Below are 26,873 nucleotides of genomic sequence, written 5' to 3'. Positions count from 1 at the left end.
TTTCAGGTAGGAGGGCAAGTGAGGCAGAGGAGAGTGGAGGGCAAGTGGCAGTGGCAGGCAGGTAAGGCAGCGTCATGGGAGGGCAGCCACCTTGATAATTTGCTGCCTCAGGTGAATGCTCAGTTCACTTCATTATCAGTTTGGTCCTGAGTAGGGAGGAAGAAATAATCTGCAAACTATGGTTTAGATTATAGCTTTTTAGATATTTGGTGTAGTGCAGTCACTGCTGCCTGCACTATACCCACATATTTATTTTTCTGTCGTGAAACAGAACTGTTGTTGCCTGCATACAAAAACCTAAACAATCTATCATGCTGCCTTCAAGGCTCTGAAAAATTATCATTTGTACACTGTACTATGTCAAGTTTCTCATAGTGTCAAGGATCAGGGAACAAATAATCCATTGACAGCTAGATGTCCTGTCCAGTGTTCTTAGGTTTTTAAGTGTCCATCTGGACACAGATGACATATCTTCTAAGAGTTAAAAAGTTGCTTTTAGCATTCCAAAAGTTATATGCCAAATTTTGGTGCTATATGCTAAAATTCTTCATTCCACACAAGATGCACCCATTCTTGCTTTCCAGTATATACTAATAGCATAGCTATACATATTTGTACAAACTACTACATATCTGTAAACTGTTATGGCACAAGAGAATGGGATGTGGAAATCACCAATGTTTCTTTCCCCCCAAGGTTACGCAGGTACAGAGTGCTAGGGAGCAGCAGCTCTGATTCCGACCTGATCTCACGTCTGGCTCAAATCCTTCAGAATGGATCTCAAAAACCAAGGAGCTCTTCCCAGTCTAAGAGTCCAGGATCTCCACATAGTCCCAAAACACCACCCAAAAGCCCAGTCATCCCCAGACGCAGCCCTAGTGCCTCCCCTCGGAGCTCTTCTTTGCCCCGTACTGCCAGTTCTTCACCTTCCCGGAGTGGGCGGCCACACCATGACCAGAGGAGTTCATCGCCACATCTTGGAAGGAGTAAATCACCTCCTAGTCTTTCGGGCTCTTCATCTTCCAGGAGATCTTGCCAACAAGAGCACTGCTACAAGACGAGCAAGAATGGCTTGAAAGGATCTAGTGGCTCCTGCCACCACTCTAACATTAAAACTCCCACAGGGAAAAGCAAATCAACCAGTAAACTTAGCAGATAGGAACTGAGTCTTGTCAGGTGTCACAGCTCCCTCCCTAATCTGATGCATGTTGTGTCTGTGTACTGTGTATTTAAACAAAGAAAAAGTCTTGAAAAATCAGTGTTCATCCTGACTTTCAAAGGAAAACTATGATAACTTTCTTTATGACCCACTTTGTATATGAGTGGGAAGACCTTGCCTATGAACAAGCAAGCAGATCAGGGAGGCTAGAGGGCAGGGATGGAGCATCCGGAAAGCCCAAGATGTGTGAAATATTCAGAACAAACATTGTCTCTGAGGTGAGTGTTTTTAATAAGACTTTAATTTACTTTTTATTTATTCAGTAAGGAAAATAGCCTAATTAAGGCTTATTCTAAACATTATAAAACCTGAAACACTTAAGCTTCATCATGACACCATTAGATCTGAGAGTCCAACTCAGCTTGTGTTTTTAAAAAGCACATTATTTGAAACAGCAATATTCCTAGGTGTCTATTTAATTCAAAGTTGGGCTTCACACATCAGTTTCCTAGTTGCTCACTGCCCATGTTCCCTCATGGTTTACACTTTCTTCCTTGTAAAACGAATAAAATACCCCTGTGTCTTATACCACTATATTTATCATGGACTGCAACCCTGTGCAAAGTTAGTGCATGTACTTTCATTTAAACCAATGGGTGTTTAACATTTATGTAACTGCATAGGGTTGCAAGCATGAATTTTTAGATTTTCTGGAAAGAATTTTGCATACTGATAACTGCTGGTCTGTAATGCCCTGATAACTGCTGTTCAGACTCTGATCGTTTATCTGTGTGTTAATTTCTGGAGCCGTAGCATTTTCCTCTATGTTCCCATCATATAATAAATAAAGAGTCTGGCGATAATTGTCACAGCTTGAGTTAACAAAGAAAAGAACGAACAATTTCGACCCTGGCACTTTCCTGTAGTTCACTATAAGTGCAATACTTTAGCAGGGTGCAAAGGAGAGTCACTATTATAGCTGATCAGGATTTTCCCATTGGGGTGATTATATGTAATCCGTTTACCTTATTCACAATGTTCACCTTCAGTATTAATAGTGCTGAAGAAGAACAGAAATGTTTACATAGTTGGACTTCTTCCTTGAGAATTTAACTTCTATCTCGAAGATAAATGAAGCTTTAACCTTCTACTCAAAAATTACTGCAGAATCTGCACATGTAGTAGAAGCAGCAATTCCTTCAATTTCTTTTAGAATCTGGGCAAGAATACTTGGCAGTAAGACCTGCAGGGCAAACCATGGGGCTATTTCTCACAACTCAGTGTCCTTAAATCTGTATTGTATGGATAGAGAGCACATGTCCTTCCCTTCCCCTAATATACAAATATGACCACGCAGCATCTGCTCAGGAAGTTATACATGTTTATTGGGGTGGAGGTGGAGTTATAACCATTCTCCTATTCATATTTGCTTTTGGGGACATTGTAAATGTGGAAAGTAACCCACCCAAAACTCAAGTTTAAGGATTGTCTTCCACTCCCCAGAAATTTTACCCTTTGAATAAGGTCAAGGGCAGCTAGATTTTCCAAACTTTATGTAGATACAATGACATTTGGAGGAATGACTTCCTTTGCTTCATCCAGAAATTGATAGTGAAATCAGAAGAGTAAAGCACAGGAATGTTTCTCCACTGAATACAACCAGCTGTCTGAATGAGTATCTGTTCTACGTGATACGGGATATGGGGGAAGCCATGACAGTTTCTGATCTGCTTGCTATAGTCATATGCCTGTAGCCAGCATAAATACTTTATTTAACTTGGTTTTATTTAACTTAATTTGCTGCCAAAATAGTATATTTGGATGGAAAAGGGAATATCTTCTCTCTGAGCTATTGTATTTCTAATGCTGCATCGATGCTGCACTGAATTTCACTTGTTCTGTCAGAATGTGTTGGCGATTTTTTTACTCATAAATGTGTATATTATTTCCCATAAGTAATGTAGCACAGTGTGGAACCTTAGCCTCATTCAGGTTTCAGACACTACAGAGGAATGCAATAGGGAGAGCATACCTACTGTTTCTCAAGAAACTGTATGATTTTAAAGACATGTTATGTTGTATTATATTGTATAATAGGTGCTATACCAATAATTGCATGTTCTCATGGTAAATTATATATTATAAATATTTATATATATAAATATATATAAATATATATACATAAGCTTCTATATACTTCCTTACTCTCTCGTTTTCCATTTGTAGTGTTATAGACCACAGACAATGCAGTACTCTTTATGTTGCGTGCCTGAATTAAATACCCTTGGCCTTGTATCTTGCATTTCCTGGCATGCTGAATATTCTTCATCCCTCAGTTCAGGATTGAAGGGTTGGTGATTGCTCAGCAATTCAGTGTTTTTATATCAGCTTTGTCACTTTATAATTTTCCAAATGCAAGGAACTGGAAGAACTGTATGTGTGCTTGCCAGGTAGGATTGTATGTTTTTGATTTAGCCATGCCCTTATGAGAGGCTTTGAAAGTTCATTGTTCCTCTTTATACTCTCCAGTAGGGGATAACAAATTCTTATTAGATCAATATAATATGAACAAAGAAATCTAAACTTTTTAAAATGTTGTCAATGACCTTGACAACTCTCCCTGCCCTTCTTTTCTGGTTTCTGAAGAGCACCTGGTTTAATCCTTTTTAGCCCCTGCTGCATTGGTGTAGGCAATTCATATTTGGTGTTGACTTTAATAAGAACCGTTTGAAACTCTCAGCTGCAATCACTTGAGGCTGTAATCCAAATGTTCTGTTTTTCACACATTGTTAAATTTACAGGAATATATCCACAAACTAGTTATCCCAAGATAATCTCAATAAAACAGAAGCGAACTTGAAATATTAACCTGTCCCTTTTTGAAAGAGTGTACAAGAGCTTCCAGGGAATAAATGATTGTGAGGTTACATATATTTGCTTGAATGAAACTTTTGGTAGAATTCTATTCCCTTGGAATAAATCTGCCTTGATACTACAAAGCTGTATGAATACTTCATGCTTATTCTGATATTTTCCTGAGACATTTTATTATGTAAATTAATCTGGCTTTTGAAGTCCAATTAAGAGAAAAGACGCTGGCTTTTCTCTTTTGCTTATGACCTGTTTAAAAGCTATCTGTAATATTTGCAGTTTCGATAATTTTGTACTAAAACCAGGGGAATGATACTTCCAGAAGAGCCCTGGAGGTACTCCTTCATAAACCTGTCCAGGGTATCAGTATTGTAAGAATGGTTCCCCTTGCATGTAGGGAGATGCTTACCCCAAAGATTTATTTTCCTGCTTTCCTGACAGGGACAAAATGATATCTTTCCTATGCATTGACTTTAAAAGAATGTTGTAGAGAAATTGTTATACATCCCTTTGACATATGGTATGTGTCCTCTGAAATTATTGTCGCAGGTATGTTATGTTTGAAATACATCTGTATTTCTTTCCATGTTGTAAAAGTGCAAAGAGAAATAGTCCAGGCTCAATGGTAATTATGGAAAGAATAGGATGATACCTGTGTGTATTTGATGCAGTGACTGGTAAAATTGTTTAGATTGTGTCATTCAGCCAAACACTACTCCAATAATGGTTAGAAAGCCATTGGTTTAGTAATGAAGCTTTAAATTAGTATAATATGGACTATTATCAGTCTCTTAATTTATCTGTACTAGTTGGTAATTTTATTTCTCCATCACATTGATTTCTCCATAACTTTTACCACTCCAAGAAGTGAACCAAAAAGGTATTGTGAATTAATTACAGTAACTCTAGCTGCATAGTAATGAAGCCATTGTTAAGTAACTACTCTTATAACTTTATGTGCTTAATTGGGGTTATTTGTTTTTTGGGGGAAGCCTAAAGGTAAGAATTAATATGCATGGTTGGGGCTGAATTAGAATACATGATATGCATTTCTTCCTCTGCTTCAGCCAGGACAAGAAGCAGTTGTACAACCTTTTCTTGAACATGCTGCAAGTACTTCCTCATAAATAAACTTTTAGTCTATAGGAGCATGCTCCACCCTTCTTCAGCCTCTTCACATCTGTGGGGAATGCTACCTGAGAGCAGTGAGAGGGGTAGCATATTCCTGTTGCACAGGTTCTCTAAACTGTTGCTCCTGTCTGTAAAACTGGTTGTTTTACAGCTTTGGGGATCCCATTTCATCATGAAGACTTGCATGAGAAGCAAAGATTAATCCTTGCCAAACGGTTCCATATCGCATTTTTGCACACCTTAAAAAAAAAAAAGTGTATCATCCTATTACAATGTTTAGTTTGTACTTTAAATAATGGCATTAGTAAATAAAGTTACAGAATTTAGGAATGTGTTGTTAGCAAACTTCACTGTAATCTTCAGAAACAATAAGCTCTTCTGGACGTCTGGCAGTATGCTAACTGGAACACTGACCCTTTCATAATTTTGTGGCTGGAAGGAAACCGGCTAGCAATGTAACCTAGCCACAAGGAAAGGGAAGATAGCTAGAAACTATACCATCTGTAATTTGTTTGTAGGAGTGACAAGTTTTATATGCCCATGATGCTCATGTACTTTGTATGCAAAAGGAAATTGAGAGCATTTTATATCTGCATTTGAGAAGATCTGTCGACTAAACATTGTTCTTAATTGACAGTTCTGTTAACTGCAATAAGAAAATATAGAACTCTAAATTTGGCCTTTTAAATTCATTACCTTTGATTTTAATTACACATTATGTGTATTGGATGTTGTCTCTTGATTTGATAGAATTCATCAGCCAGACCTTGCTGAACATCTCTTTCACCAATTAAAGGGGACCACCAATATAAACATCTGTTCTAATTCTAGTTATGACTTCTTTTTTGTACAATTTTGGAAATGTACAGTTCTACAGTGTTGCATAGAACCAAACTCACCTCCTCCTTGAAATATCAACATTTGTCTATAGTACCAATCCTCCTACAAAATAGGACAGGTGATTTTTCATAATGCTTTGTAACTGTTTCCAGAAAACAAAGGATACTATTTCTGATAACAGTATGAGATTATGAACACATGCCAGTGAATAAGGTCCATAGGAGGGTGAAAGAATAATTGTGTCTGCATTTTAAAACCTATTATCTTTCTTTAGTTTAACTAATACATTGTTTGCATATTGTCTATTTATTTATTTGCAGAAAGCAAACCTTTTAAAAGCGGTACAAATATTTGGCAAAGGCCAGCTTGTTCGTATTGACATAGGTGAGGGAGAAAACTATTTTGCTGCTGTTATAGACTCAATACTGCAAGGTGTGGAACAGGTTGGTTCCCTCCCCCCTTCCTGGTAATGCCAATGGAGAATCAAGGTGATGATCATCCAAGTTATATACTATATTCCCAAATTAATATGCTGCTATACTTTCTCCTGTAGTTGAGATCCTTTTGTTTTTACAGTAAAGGTAGTTCGGTCGTCTAGGCCAGTTGGCACACAGATCCTCTTATGGCAGCCTTTCCCCAGGAATGGGTGACCCAGGAATGGGTGTCCTGGATCCCCGGGCCACATTCTGATGTCCCAAGATCAAGGATTTTATGCATAAGATGTAGTAATTCCACAAAAGTTCCTTTCATTAAACTTAGGAAAGTAGTCAGAGGATCCAGCGCAATGCCTGCTCCTCCTTATCCTCTATGTTAACATAAAATGTATGCTGTTGTGGGGTTGGAGGGCAGTATATCAGATTTGCATGGGTGTGCTTGGAGAATACTCACAGCTGAAGGTTCTGAGAGTTGCATTGATACATGGAGGTGGTGTGGCTCATACAATGAATGAGAGGCCCTCCTCCTGATATATTGTCCCTGCTGTTTTTTGAGGATTGTGCTGTAAAAGCTATAATGTCTGACTTATGATCCCTTAACTGTTCTTAAGGACTGCCCAGAGCAGTCTAAGTTTTTAGTATAGTGCCTAACCCTTTCCTTTGTCAAACAGGCAAGGAAATAGCAAGAAAGGGGAACTTTGTACTTATTGTTCTTGCTTGTGTTGCCTGCTCTTTTCACCAACTAGTTAGTGGGATGAGTAGGCATAGGCCTTGAATTGGATATTTGGTACATTTATTGTTGTGCATGTATTTTAGCTGACTGATTAGTGTATAGAAGATATGTGCATATGAACAGAGGTGTGTGTGTGTGTGTGTGTGTGTGTGTGTGTGTGTATATATAACACAGCTTCCTCCAGAACTTGGCCTTCCATTTTACAGGTTTTTTCGCTCACAACCCCTCAAAAATAGCCTGTGGGGTGGGGGAAATTGAGTGGGACTGAAGGTAATCTTAAGCAAATATACATATATTATGATAATCAGAGCAGCCTATGTGCATAGAAATTTACTGTGTGTTGGTCTTGTGTTTTAATGTGGGTATTGCTCCATTAAATGATTTTGGTCTCTTTGCTCTCTCTGGTAACAAATTGTCTAATAATAATACTGGCCTAACCCCTAGTGCTAGAAAATGTTCCACTATAACTTTTACTGCTTTAGATTAGCAACTTTCTTTTTATGAAGCTCTATTCAGCTTGCTTGTAGTTAACTCAAAGGAATGTATCCCCCCTGCCCCCTTTACAGTAATTGATCACTAAAACTTATTTTCTTAGTAGGGCTATGATAACATCACACAGAGATGGGAGTTCTGACTTGTGGGTGCACCCCATTATGTCTAAAATTTCCACATAATTCCATAGACCCCAGAGCTGGGGTTTTGGTTAAGAGTCTCTGTCATTAGTGCTAGAGATAGTGCAACATCTGACAAACTCATTCAACAAAAGATGTTCTGCTAACATTTCAATATATGTAGTTTTAGAAATTGCACTTCTTGTGTCCTCAACAAAACTTAGGCAAATGCCAGTCTTTGGTGTTCTACTATTTGGAGCTTGTTAACTTAGTTTTCTACTGGGCATCTTGCACAGGTTTTTATGCAGGCAGAACTACCCTTGGCATTGGCCAACATTGCATATAAAAAGAATGAGCCTAGACTGCATAGGTATAATTGCCAAAAATTCTTAAAATATAAGAGTTTTGTAATGCAAGTGTAAAATGCCTTCCCCCCAATCTTCTAATCTCTGCTGCTCTCACACATGCCCCGGGGAACTAACCTGCACTGAACTGAAATTGAGCATGAGCTCATCCATAATCTCATCTCAGAATCCATTATCTGGTCAGTATGCTAAAAGCAATATGCTAAGGCAGTTTCACATATAAAATGACATCCCTGGTCTTCTCAACTCTGTGGGCTATGTGTTTCAGCTGTCCTGACTCATGTACTTATGTAACCTTAATGTTGTCTTGATGGCATATAAAAGGATGCATTTAAAAATGCATTTTGCACCTTAAGTGCTCCAGAAAAACGGCACTGTGTATTTAGGTCCTCCTCTAGACTTTGTGCTGTTCCTCAGTGGCTAGAAAGATGATTTCTAATAGAACTGTGTGAAGCAGCCCCATTTAGATTTGGGGTCTATCTCAGTACTTCAGGGAGCTCCTGATTTGATTTGGGGTTTCAGGGGGGCTTATTCTTTTGGGGCCAAAGCTTGGCTACCCTCTTTGCCATTCCCCGGTCCATTAAGTTATTTGCTTGATCAGACAGGAGGCAGGGTGGAGGCAGCTTATTTTGCTCCAGGTGGTGAGGGAGCAGCAGCAGCTTGAGATTTTTAAATTACTGGCAGGATTTCCCTTGCAGTCCTGGGAATGGTGTGGGTACTTCTGGAAGTTGCCATGGCTGCAGTACTGGGAAATACAGCAGTTCCCAAAAGTAGCTACACCACTCCCAGAACTGCAGGGGAAACCCTGTCAGAAGTTGTGTTAAATCTCAAATCACCAGTCCCTTGCTCCTAGGAGTAAGATAAACTGCCACTCTCCTACCCCTCTAGTATACCTTCAGGAGCTGAGGGAGCACCGGCAGTGGGGATAGATTGAAGCAACGCTTTGGTGGTCTCCCCAAACCAAATTGAATCTGAATAGACCTCCAAAGGTTCACACAGCCCTAGTTTCTAAATCTTTCTCCTAACATCTGCTTTCTTGCTTAATACTGACGCCTGATCATGTTGTAATGTTCGTTTTCCTCACTACTGTACAAGTACTCAAAAATGAAAGAAATAAAGTCTTTGAAACAAGAAGTGACCTCTAATGCTGTGAGCTACTACTTATCTGAAATTTCTAAACCATATTAAAAGAATTAAATATTTTATTTGGGGGGGGGGATCACATTCATTATAAATACTAAGAAAACGTTTAGTATCTCAAGAATAACAGTAATGATGATGACTTTAGCTAGAAAGTAGTTCTGGAGAGGTAAGATTAGTACTGTATTGTCAAATAGTCCAATTTTTTTCTTTCCCTCTTGTTTTGAAAATTTCAAATTAGATGTCTTTTTATTTATAATTTGCTCAGTCATTCAAGAAGATAAAGTATTGGCATATGAGCATAGATGCCTTTGTAATGGTCATTTGTACATAAAGTTGTAGTTATTTATTTTTCCCCATTTGTATCATATCAAGGCTTTGTAAATGTTTTAAGTTCTGTTTTCAGATTATTTTGTATTTTATTTTTATAAACTGGTTCTAAATAAAAATCATTCAGCATGCAAACAATGATTTTGACTACATTTGTCACTTTATTCTATGGAACTCAACCAAAAATAACTATCCTTTATTGTAATTCAGTGCAAGCTATAAAAAGCAATGAAATCTGTTTCCTTGAAAATGGAAGTTTGATGCTGAATACAGTGGCACTGATCTATTAATGATCAGTTTTGAAATGTTGATGACTAATACATCATTTTAATAAAACTATTTTCTACAGTGGTAAAATAAAAGTAGACATTTTCTGCTTGCTTTATTTCCTGCTATTGCACTCATTGCTGCTACATCCAAATCCCACTTAAGAAAAGTCAATCAAATTCCTGTCTTCAGGGATCTTCTACAAGGAAGATGTACTTCCTTGATAGGAAAAAATGGATTCTGTATTAGTTGCCAGTGAATATACTAGTTAGAGAGATGTGCACTTTATGCCAAAGATGTTCAAATTCTGCCAAATATGGGAAACACAGTGAGTACATAGGGAGAAAAAACATAGGAAGTTGCCTTATTCTGAGTCAGATGATTGGTCCATCTAGCTCAGTATTGTCTACACAGACTGGAAGCAACTTCTCCAAAGCTTCTGGCAGGAGTCGCTCTCAACCCAATTTTGGAGATGCCAGGGAGGAAATTTGGAACCTTCTGCATGCAAGTATGCAGGTGCTCTTCCCAGAGCAGTCTCATCACTTAAAGGGAATATCTTACAGTGCTCACACGTGCAGTCTCGCTTCCAAATGCAAGCCAGGCTGGACCTTGCTTAGCAAAGGGCACAATTCATGCTTGGTATCACGAGACCAGCTCTCCTCAATACAATACCATGAGGCTATTCACACAAGCAACCCTACCCAGACTTCCTCAGGAATTTTCCCCGGGCTATTACTGGTGTAGGACATGAGAACGCCCTTCCACTCTGGTTGGATGTGCAGCCCAAGCACACACACAGCCAGATGGCAGGAACACTCAGCGATGGTAAATGCCTTGATGCACCGTGCTCCTTGAGGGATGCTGGAGGACTTCCTCCTCCGGCTCCCTGCTTTGCTTTGTGCAGTTTGTGTGCCGCGCAAGCGGCAGAGCTAACGACTTCATTTGATCACTCTCCACACCACCCTTATTGGTCGTATGAACAACCTTTATATGTAGGACTTTGTAGTTTTGAATAGGTTTGCAACAGTTGGATGGTAGAAGATAGATAAAATTACACAGTAAGATGATAAGCCATGTAGGTGAGAAGACCCTTCCCTCATGGCACTGTTTTGAGGGAGGTGTGTTTGGAATACAGTCTTGTTTATACTATTAAATCACTTTAAAACAAAGGGCTTAATTGCTTCACTTTGATTAGCACAAGTTTGCATAGTGTATTTATATTTAATAAACTTCTGCCTATGAAGAATTTTGGGTAGTTCTCCTAATTCAGTATTTGAAAACATTTTGAAAGAGGTGCCTCTTGTTTGCTACTGATAAGGAAAATATAGATTCAGTGGCCAAAAAAACATCCAACGGAATTGAAAATTTAAACACCAAACCCAAGGAAATGGAAACATTTGTGCTCTCCTCATTGTATGGTCCTACATATGGTAAGAAATCTTATTGATAACTCTTACCAGTAAATGCTTTTTCTTTTGGTCACTTACCTTCAGTTCTTCAAATGTCTGAAACGAAGGACATCCTATGCTGTTGTAGAACATTTCTGAGTGATTGTATATTACATGATGATTTTTTCATACCCTTAACGGTGACCCCTTTCTCTTACTGCCTTTGTAGTAGCATTTTATAACAAATGTTCCATAGGACACCTGCACACAGGTCACAGTTAAGTAGTTGCATCCTTCTCTGGGAAATTGAATGCCATATTAGCTAACATTTACTGGAAAACTTCTTTTGTGGAAATGCCCTTCTTTAAAGTATAGCGTGAACATGGTTTAAAATAGTTTTAACTTGAAATGGAAGCATACAGTAGAAAAGTTGTGAAGGGAGTATCCTAAGTGCATAGGAGTTGCCTTATACAGAGCCAGACCCTTGATCCAGCTAGCTCCATAATGTCTGTTCTGGGAGTCAGTAGTTCTCTAGGGCTTTCCCTGCCCTACCTGGAGACAATAGGGATTGAACCTGGGATCTTCTGCATGCCAAGCAGATGCTCTTGTCACTACAGTCCCATTTTCAATTTCACTTACGTGTGTACTTTCTCTCATTTAAGATGTAGTTTGATAGGAAAAGTTTTGCCACACAGAATTATCAGAAATCAGTAAACATCCTTTCTGGGTCTAGGTACTGAGCAACTGTCACGGCTGAATACTACTAATTCAACCAGGCTCAATACGTTGACTGAAGACAAACTGGCAACTTCTAGATATGGACTTTTGTGAACTTTTCACTCATTCAAGAGGGGAGGGGTGATTTTTCTTTTTACCAATTCCCCACTTCCTCTACAGTTCCCTGTACCCCTTAAAAATGTCCCTGTGCTGGGGTCTTCAGCGATATATTTTGGAACTGCAGGGGAAGTGGCAAGTGAAGAAAACTGTCCCTTTACACAAGAAAAACCACTTTCATTAACAAAAGTACTTGTCTGGATGCTACCAAGTGATTTTCTATTACAGGTTTAATTATCACATACTAGTGATACTGTTAAACTTTTCCTGTTTGCAATATTCACTTTTATGTCAGTAAAACTCTCTTGCTGTGAATTCTTGCTCCATTTAATTAAAATGGGTATTTCTTGCTTCAACCCATATGTATTTTTACTCATATAGAGTTTTTTTATATAACATTACTCCATTAAGTACTTCCCCTCCCTGCAAATCACCTTGTTATATGGCATGCCAGTATAGGGGGAAATTTTTTATTCCCCTCACACCTTCTTTAAAAAATAAAACTGTATGGAGAAGAAGAGGAGCAAACAGTGGTTGGTTATTGTCCCCAGTTGTGATGTGGTATAAGGCAGCTTCCTATGTACCCAATGATACTTCTCTCAAAACTTTAAAATTCTATGCTTCCATTTTAAGTTAAAACTATTGTAAATCAAGTTTACTGTATGCCTCAAAGAGCATTTTAAAAGGGGAAGAAAAATAAAATATCCATAAAGTAATATTGGAGGATATTTTATAAGATTTGTACTAACTTTGAAATGGTATATACACAGATTTCCCACTGAACAATTTTTCTCACAGCATGGGGTTATCTTTTTAACGAAAGGCGGTATATAAATGCAAAAATAAATAAATAAAATAAATTCATCTATGCTTTCTGTAGCTTTTTCCTATCTGCTAACTGAGCAAAGAGGCACTTTTTTAAAGTGGGGATTCTCATTATTTAGCAGGGAGCGAACTGGCTCTACCCAGCCCTAGCACAGCACCCCTCCAGTGACTGTTGCTGGTGTCTATCTCATGTTTCTTTTCTAGATTGTGAGCCCTTTGGGGACAGGGAGCCACTTTATATTTATGTTAACCATTTTGGGAACTTTGATTGAAAAGTCATTGATAAAGATTTGTCATATTCATATAGGTGCACACACATTATCCTCATGTACCTTTTTGCTGTGCTCTTGCACAGTGGTACTATATGTTTTGAATAGTACATTTGTGCATTGTATAGTTTCAGTTATATGTTTTGGATTTTTCAAAATAATTATTTTTGCTCAAATTACAGAAGACTTCACTCTACATGCTCAGCAACCAGCTCTTAAGGACAAGTAGTTATGATGTCGCAGCGTAGCCAAATGGCTCAGGAATGCTACAGGGCAGGTTCAAACAATCCACTGCAAATAAGTAAGAGGGAATCTCTGGTTCCCTCCTGCTTGCAGCAGGTCATCTGAATACACCCACACCCTGTGTTTGGCTGAGGCGCAGGGGATCTATGCTGCATCGTGTTTGGGTTTTAGTTCTGCTCTAGGAAACTTTGTCTAAGATTACTAGGAAGATTTGAGTTCCATGGTTATTTGGTGGGAGGGTGCAGAATGAGTATAGACTGTTCACAGCTTGTGACTTTGGTCAAGGACATGTTTTTCTTACTCACTACAGTTCTCAAAATACTGCAGAGACACATAAACATAGGACACAAGTTACTTTAAAACTACTGGGGGGAATAAGCAATTTCTTTTATGTGTGTGTAATTTCACAATTTCCAAGCCAAATAAGATTTGAGCTTAGGCAGTTTTGCATATTGCTAACAAAAACATGGAATTATGTCCTATCAGTTACACTTGTTGCTCAAGTATCTTGCTTTCCTTATTCTTCCACATGATGATGATTGCAAGCCACAGAACAATCTTCCCTTGAATAGCATTTTCACTGCCTGTAGAAAGCAAGATTCTGTTAGATCTACAGTCTCAAAGAAGAGCGGTCCATGTATCCAGAGACAGCGAAAAGTGCCTCATGCATTCAAGGACTTTCATGCAGGACTCACATGCCTGCTTTCCTATACCAAACCACTCAACCATACTCCAGCTTGCAGCTACAAAATAAACAATTAACATCAAGTGATGCGTGGGTTACAGAATCTTGAAAAATATTTAAGATGCTGTGATCCTACCTCACATGAGGGTCTCCAAAATAAAATATAATGTAGTAAACTGAATGCTTATCCTTCAGTGTGTGTCAAGACATACTCTTGTAGCAAGCTTATTCACCTAGGAATTGACTTGATATCAGGAACATACATCAGTCTTTTTTTGGCAAATTCTTTTTAATTATGCAACAAAAGGCAGCCTCACTGCCCCTGAATGTTTTGAGCAGAGCATTTTTGCGGGGAAGATCCACGCTGAAGAGCTGGACATGAGCAACAACAAATAGGAGCAATCAAAGATAACTTACAAGCATTTGCTCATAACTCTGTACTCCAACTCATTCCCCACTCCTAGAACAAATAAACTTAATATATGCTCTCCTACAGAACCCAGATATCTCTTTAGTAGAAGTAGGCTGTATCTGTGTGGCTTGTTTTTTTAAAAACGTACAATAAAGTACTAAATTTCTTACTAGTCTGCAGCTTGGATTGCTAGAAAAATAAAACAGCTTGTATGATGTGCCAGATACCAAGTAAAGTTGCTGCTACCTTTTCATAATGCTTTGTTTAAAAAAAGGTCAGATTCATACCAGGAAGATTCAGATGAGTCCAGTCCCCACCCCCACCTCCCGCTTTACCACCATGGGGCGGGGGAAATACAGTAAGAGATACACAACATAAGAGGCATCTACCAACAGCAGAAATGAACCTGCAATCCTATGCACGCTTGTTTGGGAGTGAGTCCCACTGAACTCAGTGGAACTTACTTCTGTGTAAACAGATAAGATTGGGCTCTGAGTTGTAGTTAGTTTTATTCCTCTTACACGTTAAGTTTCCCCATCTGGGGGTCAGAGGAAATTGTATGTATTTAGCATATTTATATAGCATTTAAAAGGTCAGCAAGACAAATCTGTTCTGACATGATGAAGTATTGGAACAGAGTACAGAATGGCCCTTCTCAAACACCACAGTTGTCTTGCATGTACTCAAGTCTTACACATCTGCAAAACAGAAATAATAACAGCCATTTGGATGTTCCTTCTTAATAGGTCTGTGGGGGGGCCTAGGAAATTCTGAAGGGCCTGGATCTTGTGATATAGAGCTGGAACTGCAGCTGCTACTTCTGCTACTACTTCCAGCCACTGGTACTCTGACTCTGTCCTCAACCAAAGGGGACCCAGGACTCAGGTACCCTGTGTTGGTCTGAGTAGCGACAGTAGCAAAAGCGGTTGGGCCGGTGTTATTCTTCACATAGACATTTTTGATAGCTACTAATGTATGTGCCATTATGTTGAGACTATTGTTGAGGTCTTGCATGCCTTGCTGCAGCAACCGAAGGTTATGGTTGATACTGTCGAAGCCAGACTGGATGACGTGCAGCTGGTTCTGCTGGATCTGCAATAGATCCTCTTCTGTAATTTCATTTGGGTCATTCTGAGGCTGAGTTTTTGTTTTGGCCTTTACTTTTCCACAGGGGCCTCCATTTGATATATCTAGGAAAGGTACTTGTTCTTGGCTAGGAGGAACCACAGCCATGTCCTCAGAGCTTTCTTCTGGCTCCACAACCTTCACCACTATCTCTTCTTTTAGATTTATTTTCTCTAGACATGGTTGGTTGGATGGACCTGGACCTGGATCATCAGTAAAACCTAAGAAGGGGATGGAGTCAAACCAGGATAGGGGAGGAGAAGAGAGAGGTTAGATTTGTGGATCTAATTTCTAGCTATCAAAGCGAATATCACATAACATGCTGCTTAAACTTTACAGTATTTGCTGACTTTCCTAATTGCCTAATTGGTTCTAGCTTCAATTGGAGAAGAAAAACATTAAACATAGTTATTAATGAGTAATCTTTAACTAAAGCCTATGAGTGAGGGGAGAGAGAGTACCCTTTCAAACTCTTCTTCCTCCAGATGACTGCTGTGTCCAGGAGATGAGACTAACGACACAGCACAAAACCAGTAACTAAGGCAGTAGAGATAAAGTTGTGCCGTCAAGTTGGTGTCGACTCCTGGTGACCACAGAGCCATGTGGTTTTCACATACCAGCGGGGATTCAAACCAGCAACTTCTTGCTTGCTAGTCAAGTCATTTCCCCACTGCACCATTAGGTGGCTTTATATGGGAGTAAAGTGTGCTGTCGAGTCAGTGCCGACTCCTGGCAACCACAGAGCCCTGTGGTTTTCTTTGGTAGAATACAGGAGGGGTTTACCATTGCCATCTCCTGCGCAGTACGAGATGATACCTTTCAGCATCTTCCTATATCGCTGCTTCCCGATATAGGTGTTTTCCATAGTCTGGGAAACATAAAAGTGGGGATTTGAACCAGCAACCTCTGGCTTGCTAGTCAAGTCATTTCCCTGCTGAGTACCCAACATGATATACTAAAGCTGTGCTCAGATCTTATTAGTGCAAACTAGATCATTAGTGAACTGACCTTCATAGGATTGCAGTAAGTTGTATTTGCACAACCCACACTGCACAGTTTTGATGAAGGGCAAATGTTACTGGTCTAACTCAACATATTTTTTAAAAAGCTAAGCTATGATCATGGTTTGGCCTTTGTCCATTCTCATAATAATTGGGTGCAATCTTAGACTGTTTCCCACCTGCTTTTTTTTTCTTTTGAAAGGTTGTTCTTAGCAACTGCATTCCATTAAAAATACACAAATCAATCCCATATGATAGCATCAAAACACAAAACTAGCAATGGAATGAGGGAATAAACATCAACAGAGCCAGATAACAGCTTTTAATAAACCACAATTTGTCAATGTGATTGATGCAGAAGCTAGAGTTTTAGACTTGAAGAGATACGGGTTCAAGTAAGATTCCTATATAAACTAACCTCAGCTGCATAGTGAATGGATGCCATACAAACGTTAAATAAAACTGCTAATTATTCCAGTAATCCAATGTTTCCAGGGTAATCAAACGGCTGACAATGAATAAAAAAGGGAAACTGAGAAAGTGTGAGGCACTTTTGGTACCGTTAACACAATTTCCAATTCTGCACAAAAGTCTGCCACTTCTATGCAAAATTGAAAACCTAGAGGGGCCACACCAGGGCAAAGGAGCCCTAAGATGTTCCAAGTGAGTACCGATTAAATACTAAAGTTTGTAGAGAAGAGGAAGGAGGAAAATACTGCAACATGCTCTATTTGGAGTGAACAACTACTAAGACAGCTGACAGGCAAGACTACTAAAGCTGTTTTTATTGCTCCAGAGATGGGCAACGCGTCCCTCATTCTGAGCCTCTGGCCATTTTCACAAATATGCGTGATTCCCCACCCCCGCTTCTGGCAGTTTCCAATCCCGGCACTCGAAATCTAGGCTGCAAAAGTTTTCTTCCCTTACAATTTAGACTAAAGTAAAGGAGGCTAACTTCGACTTTCCATCCCGCGTAAACGCCCACAAGCGACTCACTCCTGCATGAAATACATTCGGAGTGTCACTTGAGAACGCATCAGAAGGGCCCGTCCGAGAAGCCTCTTTCCAATGGGGATCGCAGCCGTGAGGTTAGGATCCCGCCTGGAGAGAGGGGCTAAACAGCAGCAGGGCAGGGCTTAAAAGGCTGGGGAATGAGAGAAGTACACACGGATTGTTTCAGGACAGCCAGACAAGGGACACCACACCACCCAAAAAGTAAGGGGGGAGCGGGGAGAGGAAAGAAGCTACCCCTCCTCGTACTCCGGGACTAAGACCTCCAGGTCGTTTCGCAAGGACTAAGGAAGACAGATGAACGCCCCACTGAGAGACCTGGGAGGCCAAGCCGAAGACAGGTCATCCTGGAGAGAATCTATGTGGTCGCTAAGAGTTGACACCGACTTGACAGCACTTAATTAACCAAGGAAAACGGAGCACATGCAAAGCCCGGCCGTGTCAGGGAGAAGGGACAGCACTGCAGTATCCATCCCCCACAGAAGGAAAAGAAGGACCGGCTAGCCGCCTCTTCTAACTCACCGATGTCCGCCACAGAGGCTCCCGGCAAATCCAGCGTGTCTATGCCGCCGACGATAGGCACCGCCTCGTTGGGAGCGGGCAGTCCCGCAGCGTAGGATCGGAGGTGATCGGGCGGAGAGATCTCCTCCGGGGCCATGAGGAGGCCGAGCGAGGCGGGGTGGGGGACGGGCCCGCCGGGGCCTTGCGTGATGCGGCAGAGCTTGCTCCGGTCGCGGCGCTTCAGATCCCGCCAGCGCTTCTTGAGGTCCTCCACCTCGCGGGGACAGGCAGCCACCGGGTTCACCTTGTGCCGGATCAGCTCCCAGACTTTGCGCTTCTGGCCCGGCGAGGCCCTGCCGGGCCCTGCCGCGAAGAGCACCTGCTCGTGCTTCAGCACCTGCTCGATCAGCACCTCCGTCTCTGCCTCGTTGAAGTTGGCCTTGCGCCGCTTAGGCGAGTCGTCCGCCATCCTGAGCGCCCAACGGGGCTAGCCAAGGAGCCAGAGAAGGGAAGAGCTGCGCCCGCCACTCCTGCCGCCGCCGCCCCTGATGCGCCCGCCGGCTCTAGGCCAAATCGCAGGCCGTGGTCGGGAAGCAAATACCGCGCATGAGAGGAAAAGACGCGCAAACCTCCGGCGCAGGCGCCTCGCTTGTTGACATGGGAGGAGGGAAAGGAGGAGGGAAAAGAGGCGCTTTCACTGCGGCTCCTCCTCTCAGCCCATCCGCCCAGCCTTACGCCAAGCCCCGCCCACTACAGCGCGTGTGCCTTCCAATGGGAACCCTGGCCGGGAAGGACCGCTTCTAATCCACGCCCCTTTCCAGAGACCGAGCGTTCTAGCCCCGCCCTCTCCCCTCATGTGTCTTTTGCCGAAAGCGGCACGCGCGCTCCCGCGTAGTTTTAAGCCCGCCTTTCCCCGTGGGGGTGGTGCCTGCGAGGGTTCTGGGAGGCGCTCTCTCTCTTTTTCTCTCCCCCCTCTGCCCCGTGCATCCATCTGTTCTCTCTTCCCACCCCCACGTGCTGCGCTCTAACCCGGAGTTAGAAAAGCGTCTGGACCCGCCCCCTTCTTTTTTGGGTTCTCTTTGCGCCACTTGGCGGCTTCTTCTGCTGCGCGCGCTTTGTGGCCGCTTAACAGCAGTTCTAGGCGGTGGGGATGGCGGCTGTTTTGGAGTTGCTGCTGCGGGAGGAGGTAGCAGCCAGCGCTGTGGTGCGGTGGCTGAAGCCAAGCCAGAGCCCCTGTCCTGTGGAGGTAACGCGCACAACCCCAGTAACAGCTTCGGTCTTCAAAAAGTTCTTCATCCAGTTCGGGCGGGAAGTTACATTGCAGGGCAACGAAGTTGCTCCCCGCCCTACAAGGGGGTCGCTGGACGCTGCCTACTACGGGCCTCTCTCGCTCCCGGCCTCAGCGGGATAAATGAGGAGTGCTAAGCTGGCCCAGAGGGTCGCCGGAGGCCAGCTGAGTCCCGTTGCCTCTCTTGCGCTCCTGTTGGCCGAAGTACGAGCCCCGGAGCGTTTCGTGTTCGTGCTGGTCTGGTGCAGTGGGGTAAAGCGCCCCGGGCTTAAGCCACGTGTGCCCCGCTTGCAAAGGAGCCGGCAGAGGGTTTTTTGTGCCCCCCGTGCTGGATGTGGCAGTGGGGGCAGGGGCGAAGTTACGGTTGAACAAGGGCGAGGGGAGACATGTCTCCGGGTCCCTGCGGGAGGGCTCCTCACCAGCTGATTGGCAGCTTACTGTTTGCTCTTCTCCTTACAACTCTCTGAAGCAGACAAGCGGGACCCGTGGGCAAGTCTTGTCCCAGTGTCCACTCCAGTCTTTCTATGCCCCTGGTAAGGGAGTTGCTCTGCCAGGTCCTGAGAGGGAAATGGAAGCTGGGGGAGCACTTTTGGTGGCAACCAGGGAAACCCAGTTCCTTCATCTGTGAGAAGGCTGACTCTTGAACAGCTATTCCCGGGGGAGCAAAGGGGTGGCAAAGAATGCTTTTAGGGAAGCAAGGAATGTGCTATGCATTAAGTGCTTAGAGAGGTTATTTCATTTAGCTTTGCTATACATTAAGGATTTTGGTATACATTGCAGTATTACAGAGACCAGGAAATTAATGGTTTTTGGTTGATTTGTGGGGAGGAGAGCTGGTCTTCTGATAGGAAGCATGAATTATTTCCTTTGCTAAGCAAGGTCTGCCTTGGTTTGAATTTGGGGATGGGGAGACATGTGAGTGCTGTAACCCTGTTTCCCCGAAAGTAAGACCTAGCAGTAATTTCTGATGTACCGCTAATTGCCCTAGTGCATTTTTTGGGGCTAAAATTAATATAAGACACTGTCTTATTTTCGGGGAAACACGGAAGATACTCCCCTGCTTGCATACAGAAGGTCCCAGATTCAGTCTCTGACAGCATCTCCAGGTAAGGCTGAGAGAGACCTCTGCCTGGAAACTTGGAGAACTGCTGCCAGTCAGAGTGAGCTAGATGGAGGCATGCACTTCTGAATCTGTGACTACACCACTGGGGATAACTGGATGAGGAAGCCTGCAAAGGGTTTCAGGATTTGGACCAGTGTTGTATGTAGGCTCCTAAGTGCTCAAGGGGTAGCCTCAGTGGCGATCTTGGACTTCAGAGCTGAAGTCCAGAGCCTCCACCCCCACTTGGGGCTCCCTCTTTAATCTGTCCTGGGTGGTGTGGTCCCTGCTAGCCTGCACTGTGCTGGGTGGACGAGTGTGATTATGACCTGTGCCGGTTGCTTTAGAGACAGAGGGGGGAGTGGGGAAAGAATATGGGATGGGGCTTTGTTAAGTTGAAATGTTTCTGCTACTATATATTTGCATAAATATACCTGTTTTATATTCTTAGATTCTTGTGAGTTCAGTTGCTGTTTGTGCCCCCAAGAACCCATGTGTTAAAAATACTGTGTGTGTCACAGTGTGTGTAGGGCAGGCCTGCTCAACTTAGCCCCCCCAGCTGTTTTTGGACTACAGCTCCCATAATACTCAGCCACAGTGGCCAATAGCCAAGTATTATGTAAGCCAACATCTGCAGGAGGGCCAAAGTGGAGCAGCCCTGGTGTAGGGGGATGATGCTTAACTTGCAGTGTGTGGGGGGGTGGGGCTCCAGCAAGGTTGGGGACTCCAAAGGCCTTTAGGTCCAGGCTCCAAAATTACCTAAGTGCACCTCTGGGTAGCCTTTAAGAGAGTTATGAAACTTGTGCCACATATGATTCTTATCTTGAACTTCAGAGCATAAGTTTCTGGACATGCACCCTCACCATCAATACCTGCTGGGAGTGTCAGGTTGGCAGAAATTTTATTTATTAAAAATGTCTTATATACCGCCGCCTCCAACTCTAGGCGGTGAACAACAATACCAATTAATTAAAATAATAATAATAGACAAACATCTGGCAAACAGGTGGGTTTGAGAAGGGCCTTAAAAGCAGCCAGGGAAAGGGCTGAACAAATCTGTAGGGGAAGAGTGTTCCAGAGAAGAGGGGCGGCCATAGAGAAGGCTCTCCTACAGGCCCAGGCACCATGCACTACACCAGGGCCTGGGACACTAAGGAGAGCCAGCTGAGAAGACCTCACAGGTCCGGATACAACTGGCCGAGAGAGGTGATCCCAGACATATACAGGTGCTAAGCCCATAAGGGTTTTATAGGTGGGAACCAGCACTTTGAATGGGACCCAGAAGTGAACAGGCAACCAGTGCAGTGACCGTAAAAGCGTTGTAACACTATCAAATCTATGGCCACCCATGAGGAGGTGGGCAGCTGCATTCTGGACAATTCTGGAAGCCTCCAAATTGTTTTCAAAGGCAACCCTAGGTAGAGCTCATTAGAGTAATCCAAACGAGAGGTAACAAAGGCATAAGTTACTGTTGTCAGGGCCTGCTGGTCGAAAAAATGCCGTAACTGGTGAACCAGCCGAAGCTGAGCAAAGGCACCCCTGGCCATGGCCTCCACCTGCTGTTCAAGTTGGAGCCGTGAGTCCAGAAGGATCCCCAGATCACGAACTGTATCTCTCGAGGGAAGCGCAACCCCGTCAAGAGATAAACTCACACAGTTTCATATGGAAATGAAACTTCATTCCCAGGGGCAGAGCCACCGTTGGGCCAACGGGTTCAAAGAACCCGGGCTGCCGACCAATCGGGCTGCGTCTCGCGCCCCTGACACACACACCCTGCGACTGACGTCAGAGGTGGGGAGGCTACTTTAGCTCCTGAGTGGGGGCTGCGCAGCCCCTTCGGGAGCTAAATAAAGGCTGATGCTGCGTTCGCAGCGCCAGCCAGGAGCGTCTCTTCCCTGCAAAGGCATGGAAGAGCAAAGGCAGGGAAGAGCTGCTCCTGATTGCGCGCTGCGAACACAGCGCTAACCTAAGTAGCTCCTGAAGGGGCCATGCGGCCCCTTCAGGAGTTAAAAGGCTGGCGCTGCTTTTGCAGCGCAGCCCAGGAGCGGCTCTTCCTTGCCTTAGAGCCACTCCTGGGCTGTGCTGCAGAAGCAGCGCCAGCCTTCATTGAACTGCCTAAGGGGCCACATGGCCCTTTCGGCAGTTAAAGGGCAATTCTCCCATCCCAAACGGTGCCTCAAGGCTCCATTCAGCCAGACCATGACCCCACGTCTGACGTCACACGCGGGGGTGGGGTCAGCGGGGCAGCGGCTGCCACACATAGGCCGCCGGCAGTTCCCCTCTGCCGTTGTTCATTCCCATAGTCTGATCCTGTGCCTGTTTACTTGAAAACAAAATGCACTGAGTTCAGTGAAACTTACTCCTTAGAGTGCATAGCAGCAGTGTTAAAGCCACCATTATTTTTGTCTTCATACACACGTGAATAACTCCGTTGATGTATAGTTTGAGTCATTCAAGGAAAGCATGTTTTCACTTTGTTTGCTTCATCGAAACATATGTACTACTTGTGCTCAGTTGTAAACGTATGCGGTGGTCCACCTGAAGTGCATTGTCTAGCTACTACCAAGATGCTCATGGTCAAGCTTCAGTCTTGTAATCAGGCTTCAGGGAGTGCTATTTTCTTGTGTCCAGTTCCCTACTTCAGAATAGGGGATGGGGTATATTTTACTCAAGGTGGGGGGAAAGTGTAAGTCCAGCACTACTTAAGATACCCCTGCTAACTGAGCAAAGAGACACCTTTTAAAGTGGTGATTCTCTTCTGTTTAGCAGGGGGAGAGCAACTGACCCTGTCCAGCCCCAGCACATCATCCCTCCATGGCTGCTGCTGGTGTCTTCCTTATGTTTCTTTTTAGACTGTGAGCCCTTTGGGGACAGGGAAACAACTCATTTATGTATGTATTTCTCTATGTAAACCACTTTAAGAACAGTAGTTTAAGAGTGGTGTATAAATATTGTAGTTGTGGTAGTAAGAAAGGTAGAGCTGTATCTACATGAAATGTGAAGTCATCGGGAGATTTTGGTGCAGGGTGTTATCAATATGCTGATGACAACCAATCTATTTCTCTGTCGTCGTCATTGTCATCATCATCAGGAAATGGCATTCCTTCCCTAAATGCCTGCCTACAGGCAGTAATAGGCTGTATGGGGGATAACTACAGTAATTGAAGCTGAATCCAAGCAAGATGGAGGTGCTCATTGTAGGAGACTGGAATTTGAAGGATGAGTGAGTCTTTTCTGTGCTGGATGGGGTTACACTCCCCCAGAAGGAACATGTACCTGACTTGGGAATGCTCTTGGATCCAGGCCTCACTGGTATCTCAGGTGGAGGCTATGGCCAGGAGTGCCTTCAATCAACGGCTGATTCGACAGCTGCATCCATTCCTAGAAGAGAATAATCTCAAAACAATGGTGCATCCACTAGTAACCTCCAGGCTTGACAGTTGCAATGCACTCTATGTGGGGCTGCCTTTGTATGAAGTTCGGAAACTTCATTTAGTCCAAAATGCAGCAGCCAGATTGGACGCTTGGATAACCTGGAGAGACCATATTATGCCTGTTCTTAAACAGTTGCACTGGCTGCCAGTGTTTCTGGACAGAATAGAAAATGCTGGCTGTCTTCTTTAAAGCTCTGAATCACTTGCATGTGGGTCACCTTAAAGAGTGCCTTCTTCCCTATGATCCCCACCACACATTAAGCTCATCTGAGGAGGTCCATCTCTAGTTACCACTGGTACATCTGGCAGCAACTTGGAACCGGGCCTTCTCTGTAGCTGCTCCTGGCCTGTAGAATGCACTCTTGGCAGAAATTCATGTTTTGGAATCATTGTGGGCCTTCAAGAGAGCTCTTAAAACCTGTTTGTTTGGTCTGGCCTTCCAGGGTTTTTAAATTATTCATAAATGTTTCTGTTTTTATTTATTTATTATTTGTTTCTCATGTTTTTATACTGCCTGATATAGACATCTCTAGGCGGTGTACAAAATTTAAAAACCATATAAAAGTCACAGATTTTTATAAATTATAAAATTATAATTTTATAAGGCCCAATTTTATAAATTATAAAATTTTATAAATTATAATTTATAAAATATATACATTATATTTATATTTTTATAAATATAAAATTGACAAAACACAATAAAAACAATAGCATAAAACAGTTATTAAAACTAGCCTGTGAGAACAGGTGAGTCTCAAGGGTCTTCCTGAAAACACACAGAGAAGATGATGCTCTTATTTCAGTGGAGAGCATATTCCAAAGCCCCAGGGCAGCCACAGAAAAAGCCCAGTCCCGGGTTGCCACCAGATAAGCTGGTGACAACTGTAACCGGACCTCTTCAGAGGATCGTAACAGGTGGCAGGGTTCATGACAAAGAAGGCACTCGCTTAAAAACCCTGAGCACAAGCCATTAAGGGCTTTATAGGTGATAACCAACACTTTGTATTTCACACAGAAACATATTGGCAGCCAGTGCAGTTCATTTAAAATCTTTGTTATGTGGTCCCTTCGTGTTGTCCCAGAGACCAATCTAGCTGCCACATTCTGTACCAATTGTAATTTCTGGACTACGTACAAAGGCAGCCCTATGTAGAGTGCATTACAGTAGTCAAGCCTGGAAGTTACCAGCATATGTACCCCTGTTCTAAGGTCATTTACCTCCAGAAATGGATATAGCTATCGTATCAGCCGAAGCTGATAAAAAGCACTCCTGGCTACAGCCTCAACCTGAGAAATCAGGGAGGGCTTTGGATCCAGGAGCACTCCCAGGCTACGTACGTGATCTTTCAGGGGCAATGTAACCCCATCCAGAACAGGCAGATCTAAACCATCTCTCAGGTCCTGACCCCACCCAGTCAGTACCTCGTCTTATTTGTTTTTGTATTGTTTCAAGTTGATAGTTTTAAATGATTGTTCGCTGGTTTTTGTTTTGCTGTTGTTCACTGCCCAGAGCCTCTGGATGGGGTGGTATAATTATGTAATAAATAAATAAACAATATAGGCTAGGCAAACGGCGGGAGGTCTTGTCTTGCACCAGCTAGAAAGAGTGTGCGTGTCCTTGCTTATGAAGAGAGGTAAAAGGAATTCTCTGCCATCGTGATGGGATCAGGCATGTCTAAGTGGCTATTAAATAACTTGAAATTTCATTTGTGGAAATGCTGCAGCCTATTAGAGCAAAAGGATCAGTGTACTGTATGGTTGGAGAATAATCTCAAGAGAAACTGGCGGTATCAATCCTAAATGTAGTCAAAGCACCAAGTGATAAGTAAACCAACTGTTTTCATAAGTGTATACAAGATTTATACAAAATATTTTTTATTTTTATAAACAGATTGAAAAAACTAAATTGACTAGTATGTGTGTAGTTTGAATATTGTATTCTTCTTTCTATATCTTTCATAAGTGGTGCATCCAAGACTAAGATTAATTCTTACAGAGCAATCTAAGCATGTTTATTTAAAAGTTCCACAGAGTTTAATGGGATTTAAACTCAATCCTAAACACACTTACTGGGAAGTTTAATGCGAGTTAAAATCCTATTAAACTTCCCAGTAAGTGTGTTTAGCATTGAAGTCTTAGTATTGCTTGTGAAAGTGCCCTCAAATTTAATGTAGCAGAAGACCTGCAAGTTCTCCTGTTTCAGGTCAATAGTACACATTCCATGTGACAAAATCAACATGCTGACTATATTGGCCAATAGCTGCTGCAGGAATTCCAGTTACTGCAACTAAATTATTGTCACTTTTGTTAAAATTGATAAGAAGCCCCAAGGATGTAGAAATACAACGCCAGTTAAGGAATGAGGTGGTTGCCAACATCTTGATTTAAGTGTATGAGAGGGATGGAAGATACATCATATACAGGAGTATTCTTTACTAGCTTTCCGGCAAATTATTATACATAATTAAGTGCTCTAATGAGAACCTTCTGGGACGGAGATACAGACACAGGGATGGCATGGTTTTGACTAGAATCATGATTCAGTATGTTCAGCTTCCATTATTGCTTCAGTACTGAAGTAATGATGCTGAGGAGCACTAGAGGGCAATATACCACCTGCTTCATTGCTTGCTTTTGTGAAAAGCATTGCTTTAAGATTGCAATTCTGAGTGCATGTACTGACTGGCTGGCTTCACATGTAATATGAAACCATGGGTTTGTGCTAGCCATAGTTAAAAACTCATACTGTGGTTGGAATTTCAAGAGATACAAGAGGAAACCTTGGGGTTTTTTTGTTTTGTTTGTTTTTTTAATTCACCCTATTGCCTTTCTTGGTAAGACAGATAGCACAGCTTTTAGACAGTTTGTTTACAC

At 42.6% G+C, this 26,873-nt stretch overlaps 3 protein-coding genes across 7 annotated transcripts in view; 2 read left to right on the top strand and 1 right to left on the bottom strand.

Annotated features, from left to right (window-relative positions):
- The window catches only part of TTBK2 (tau tubulin kinase 2), a 150,375-nt gene extending 140,620 nt beyond the window's left edge, over positions 1 to 9,755 (top strand). For all 4 annotated transcript variants that reach the window (XM_053261412.1, XM_053261386.1, XM_053261392.1 and 1 more), the window contains one exon: positions 697 to 9,755. In XM_053261412.1, coding sequence (XP_053117387.1) covers positions 697 to 1,159 — 463 coding nt within the window. In that variant the 3' untranslated portion in view covers positions 1,160 to 9,755. The remainder of the gene's footprint in view (positions 1 to 696) is intronic.
- Positions 9,756 to 14,393: 4,638 nt separating this feature from the next.
- LOC128340603 (uncharacterized) lies at positions 14,394 to 19,184 on the bottom strand. The gene is made up of 2 exons (XM_053285884.1): positions 18,197 to 19,184; positions 14,394 to 15,883 (listed from the first exon to the last, which is right to left on the bottom strand). Exons 1-2 carry the CDS (start codon positions 18,642 to 18,644, stop codon positions 15,228 to 15,230), a joined length of 1,104 nt encoding a protein of 367 aa, XP_053141859.1. The 5' UTR covers positions 18,645 to 19,184; the 3' UTR covers positions 14,394 to 15,227.
- CDAN1 (codanin 1) overlaps positions 19,033 to 26,873 on the top strand; it is a 69,541-nt gene continuing 61,700 nt past the window's right edge. The window contains exon 1 of one of the 2 annotated variants that reach the window (XM_053285882.1): positions 19,033 to 19,421. In XM_053285882.1, coding sequence (XP_053141857.1) covers positions 19,326 to 19,421 — 96 coding nt within the window. In that variant the 5' untranslated portion in view covers positions 19,033 to 19,325. The remainder of the gene's footprint in view (positions 19,422 to 26,873) is intronic. The other variant, XM_053285883.1, reaches the window with a different exon arrangement.

This window comes from Hemicordylus capensis, chromosome 1 (genome assembly GCF_027244095.1).
Source record: "Hemicordylus capensis ecotype Gifberg chromosome 1, rHemCap1.1.pri, whole genome shotgun sequence".
NCBI classification, from domain to species: domain Eukaryota; kingdom Metazoa; phylum Chordata; class Lepidosauria; order Squamata; family Cordylidae; genus Hemicordylus; species Hemicordylus capensis.
Note: the sequence above shows the minus strand (reverse complement) of the source record. Positions and strands in the feature narration are given on the sequence as shown.

What these genes read in the sequence shown, in the direction of transcription:
- LOC128340603 (XM_053285884.1), bottom strand. Translation starts at nt 18,644, where the DNA reads ATGGCGGACGACTCGCCTAAGCGGCGCAAGGCCAACTTCAACGAGGCA. An exon ending in AGCCTCTGTGGCGGACATCG is followed by an intron (nt 15,884 to 18,196) that starts GTGAGTTAGAAG and finishes TCCCCTTCTTAG; the next exon opens with GTTTTACTGATGATCCAGGT.